Genomic DNA, 5,022 nt, shown 5'->3' with positions numbered 1-5,022 from the left:
TATTTGCTTGGAGACTGCACAACAGCTAAAATGTGAGCTGAATTTACAGCTGATTAGGAGATAACATATGGAGGTTTACCTGTCTCTTGACACAGAGCAAATTCTGACAGGCTTAAAAATGAGTCTTCCTAGAAGTTTTTTATTCAAGAACATTTTTTAATCTTCGTAACTCTGCCTCCCCAGAAAGGAAAGATTTTCAAAATAATGCTCCATTTAATCAAACTAGTGCAAAATGAAATAAAGAGAAGCTTTTATACATGTCTTTTGAATTTTCTATTGAATCTTTTATATAACTCTTTGGATTTTATATTGACTCTTTTATATAACCCTTAGGCTCAGCTTGATCTCAATTTGAGATCTAATATTGTGATGCCGATTTTATCTGTATTGCAAATGCTTAGTATCTCTGTTTCTTACAAATTTAGAAAGAACGTGTCAAGTTCTGGGGAGCAATACAATTGCCATAATTTCCGACCTTGCTATCCCTGAGCTTTGTCCTAGATCTCCTTATGTAGCAGCTTTTTATCAATTTTGCTAGTTGTCTGGGTGTCTGACAGTAATAGAGATCAAGTGTCTACCACCAATTTAAGGACATAACCTCAAACATAAGTTAGATGTTGCCCAGGTATCACGACTTAAACAAATGCTTTGGGATGTTGTTCTGAGTGTATCCACAGGTGAGACCACGTAGGCTACAAAGAATAGGCCATTAATTCCTGGTAACATCAGGTGGAAACTAGCCTTAGACAGTGCTTGGATCTCATGGCAATTTGAGATCCAATGTCAGTAGCTGCAGAAATACTCTCAAGGAAGACAATGTGGGATAAAACTTGCCAAAAATTTGCTGCCTAAGTGTCAACTCCTTGTTTAAACAAGTTAGATGTAAAAAAATCTCACGAGACCATAACCTACATAACCACAGCTGCTTCATAGTTTGCAGGTAAACAGTGACTGGAAGCGTGAGGATAGTACTGGGAAAGACAGTGGGACAGCCTGGGAAGGAGTGGACAAATGCTGGATTACTAGAGGACAGTTCTTGAGGCAAGGCTAAGAGGAATGGGATCTAAGGTGTACTTATAGGATGGATTTTGTATCTTATGTTCTTATCTTAATTGTCCTTAAGGTCTTAGGTTGACAGTGAGCCTGAGGCATAGGAGGAGTGAGGCCAGTTGCTTGGTGAGCAGTTTGTATTTCATACAGGCTGTCAGAGGGCTCCTGAACTGGGACCATGGCAGTAGAGTGCCACCACTCCCAATCACCTTTGAGGCTGCAGCATAGCCAAGACAGTGGGGAGTCCTATAAAACAAACTGAATGGGATGGAGGTGGAAATAGTGTCTTGTCTATGCCCTTGCCTCTGACCACTTTTCCCTTAGTGGGGACTAGGGGTCAAGCTTCATGTTGAGGTAGAAGCCCAGATCTTTGTTTCAAAGCAAAGTGCTGGCAGTGCAAGGATGAGAGCTGGGCTCAGGCTCCTAGAGTCTGTGAGCGACTGCTCCCCCTCCTCTTTCCCCAGGATCTGGGAATGCTGTGAGGGATGTTGGCAGCAGCCAGCTCCTGAGACTCTTGTGTGGGTGTAGGCAGTCAGATGAGAGCTGAAGGCAGACAGGTCCATGCTGTCGTATTTCCTCCAGGCCGAGCCACACTTGTTTCAGGAGTACCCTGAGCTGCCACATGCTGGTATGGTAGAAGAAAACAGTAGCTGTTAGCCCCCATCTGAGGCCTGCTGTAGCCATGGCCATGTCCATCCCTAGCTTGGACTCTGACATTTGTGACTTTCCTAGCTGTAATTGCTTTATATAAAATTTAATTTGTGTGTTTCACTGTGAATTTTTTACTTTGACATGTGTCTGCCTTGAATGCTTCTCTTTGCAGTTGGAAATGTATAGTGTTTTCTTTATTGTTTTCTCCTGCATGTTTATGAGTTATAAGGCTAATTTTTTATGATACATTTTTTAATAAAAATTTACATTTGGAGAGTGAATATGGAGACTTTGTAGAGTTAGAGTGGACTTCTTTACAAAGTGCCTTGACTTCTAACATGATGAAGGCTTAACTAATAGTTGTCTTAAATATGATTGAGGGAAGCCCATGGAAAATGAGGTTTTGAGGGAAGATGCATTTAGTAGATATTTCATATGTTGCAGAATTAACATAAGGGCTGGGTAAATCACAATATTTTGTCCAATATTTTTTTACAATTTTGAAGCTCATCAACTGTGCACACAGGGTATTATGGTACCTTTGTGTTATAGTCTTTTGTTTCACTTTGTATTCAATATTGTATTTTTTAAAATATTTTTTTAAGATGTAACAATCATTTCTTGCTGTGTAGCTTTACACTTTTCCTGCATTTGATAGAGAGGAAAAAATTCTTATTAAAATAGTATGTGTGATATCTGAATATCTGAACTCCCTTCTGAATTAACATTTTATAGATAAACTTTTGATTTGTTTCAATATATACAATATATAGATTTGAAAATATTAATTTTAGTATCCCTTTTGTCATTTAAGACATTTTTTTTGCTTAGTTCTATAGAGACTCCCAGGTTTATGGTCCCTTTCGTATACCTTTACCTGTAAGCCCAAGTCCAACTGAGTGTGTATGGTTTGGTCCATATTCCATAAATCTTGAAGTTCCTTTTTTCCTTAATATTCCATGTGAGTAAATTCTTCTGTTTATCTATGAATTCTAATAGTTTTTATATTTTCCTTTCCTCTTGTTCTAGCTGAGCCTTGGCTCTCTTAGTTTCTTGGCTGTTTTACTAAATAGTCTCTCCCTGTCGCAGCTGAATAACTCCACTGAATTATTGTGAGGTTAAGTCCTCACCATATGCTCTAGACTGCTTCAGGATATTTTGCTGTTGGAAACTATTCTGCCTTAATTTTTAGTGAGTTTTTTATTATTTTGGCAGGGACAAGTAAAAATTTTCTCACTAGGATTTTGTAAGTTACAAATTGGTTTGTAGCATCCTTCCACACTGCCTAGCAAAATCCTTATGTGGGTGACTGACTTCCTTGCAGGTCTTTCAATATTGTCTCTGGTATATGAGAAGCTGTCAAATTTAGCAATTCCCTTTGCTAGTCCACACCTGGCTTTGGGGTTTTAAAATTAAAACCCGTCTTTGCTGCCATAGAACCATGACAACTTTATGTTGGAAAAAACCTCTCCAGTCACTAAAACTAACTTTTAAACCAATATATATATTTCTATTTGGCTCACATTCCACTAATTGTGTGATTTTAAGGAGACCAGATATTAAAGAACAATCGTGAATTCACTTTTCCAGCAAAATGCAATTACATGTCCATATTTTCTACTTTATCATAGACTTTTATATAAATGTGAAATTTAGAAACAAATATTAATTTCATTGTGATTTAAACAATAGAATTTTAAACTAGTATACACCTTAAATTGATGTAGAAGACATATATCTGTGGGTTTTTTTTCTGAAATGACAAAAGATATTTAAGATACAGTTATTTTTTTTACTTGCAGGAAAATTGTCATTGGAATTAACCTAATCAGTAATACTTCTTGAGGCTGGCAAATATCTGTGTGCATGCTTAGTTTTCATGTGTTCCTTAGTAGCTATCTGAAAACCACTGGTGGTGTCATGCAAGCATAGTGTTAATTTGAGCATAATTTTCAGTATGATGTTGCAAAGTACCCCATAGATGTGCTCTTATGATCTTCATTTTTCTTGAAATGTTCACCATTTCCAGTTTGACCTGGCACAGCAGAACATCTTCTTAAGTGTACTTCGTAACTCTGGACTTCTGAATGCAAAAATCATGGGGTCGATGATTGCATTGCACATGATGAGTGTTCCATTCACATGGAAAATGGACATGTAGCAGGCACAGTAAGGGTTATGTGGACAAAACCTTGCTAAGAGGATGTGAAGAACAAAGGGGGCCCAACAGCAAAGGAAAACTCCAAGGAAAATAGTCAATGTAATAGCTCCTTTCATGTTAGTTCTCTGATGGGCTGTGTGGGTTGGCAGTGAGGCAATCTTATTAGCATGAGATCGAGCCAGGAGGAACATATGGACATAGAGGCATAGTATAAAAAACATCATTAAAGGGAACAGAATGGTGAATGGAATAACTGTTGCTGCTTCATAGGAGAAGAGGGCAATGGCAATGCTACTGCCACCACAGAATGTCCAAATGATTGCCAAAATAACCAATGCCCTCCTCAGTGTCATGATATTATGGTACCTCAAAGCATAGAAGATAGTGATGTATCTGTCTGCTGCAATAGCTAACAAGCTGAAAATTGACCCCAGTAAAGACAGAATGAACATGGAATCCATGGCATCATCCAGTTTTTTCTCAAAGTCCCCACGACGTGTTAGGTACCCCATTTTGCACAAGATGATAAAGATGTTCTCCAGAGTTTTGTACAAGCTACCTAACATGTCTGAAATGGCTAAACTGCAAATGAAGAAGTACATGGGCAAGTGCAAATTCTTATTTCTAACAACAGCAATAAGGATAAGCAGATTTTCCAGTATTCCAGCAGCAGCAACAGTGAAAAAAACTTCCTCTGGCACCACAACTTGGGCGCAGTCGGTAATATTTAAGGAGAAATCACTTATATTTTCGAGGGAAAGAATGCTTGTTTGCCCTAGGTGTTTGATTAGGTTGGAAGGTCTCTCAGTGCTCATTTCTTCTGGTCATGGAAAGATTCTGGATTGTTTTTCAGGCTTGGCTTTATTCTGAAGCTGACCTGTCAGACTATTCTTCTTTTGATGAAGGCTTTCTCCTTCATCTGGAGCAATTTTAAGATTTAACTGAAATGTTTGGAATTTCTCCTACAGTGAACCCTGCGGAAACATAAATGTCAAGAAGAAATTTAAAACACAGATACAACAAAAATAGGTATTTGAATTAGGACAAAAATATAGACATTTGAAATGTCAACTATTGTAACTGAATGAACACATATCATCATCAGAGAGAGGCAAAGTTGGTTTAGATAAAATAAAAGCTGCCTCAGGCTTTGAAGAATC

At 37.9% G+C, this 5,022-nt stretch overlaps 1 protein-coding gene across 1 annotated transcript; it reads right to left on the bottom strand.

Moving 5' to 3' along the window:
- Positions 1-3,717: 3,717 nt before the first annotated feature.
- MC2R (melanocortin 2 receptor) lies at positions 3,718-4,677 on the bottom strand. Its single transcript, XM_010195548.2, has one exon. The coding sequence runs from the start codon at positions 4,675-4,677 to the stop codon at positions 3,718-3,720; it is 960 nt and encodes a 319-aa protein (XP_010193850.2).
- Between the last annotated feature and the right edge of the window lie 345 nt (positions 4,678-5,022).

Source organism: Colius striatus, chromosome 4, assembly GCF_028858725.1.
Source record: "Colius striatus isolate bColStr4 chromosome 4, bColStr4.1.hap1, whole genome shotgun sequence".
In the NCBI taxonomy this organism is placed as follows: Eukaryota; Metazoa; Chordata; class Aves; order Coliiformes; family Coliidae; genus Colius; species Colius striatus.
This window is presented reverse-complemented; position numbering and strand designations above follow the sequence as displayed.

What these genes read in the sequence shown, in the direction of transcription:
- MC2R (XM_010195548.2), bottom strand. Translation starts at nt 4,677, where the DNA reads ATGAGCACTGAGAGACCTTCCAACCTAATCAAACACCTAGGGCAAACA.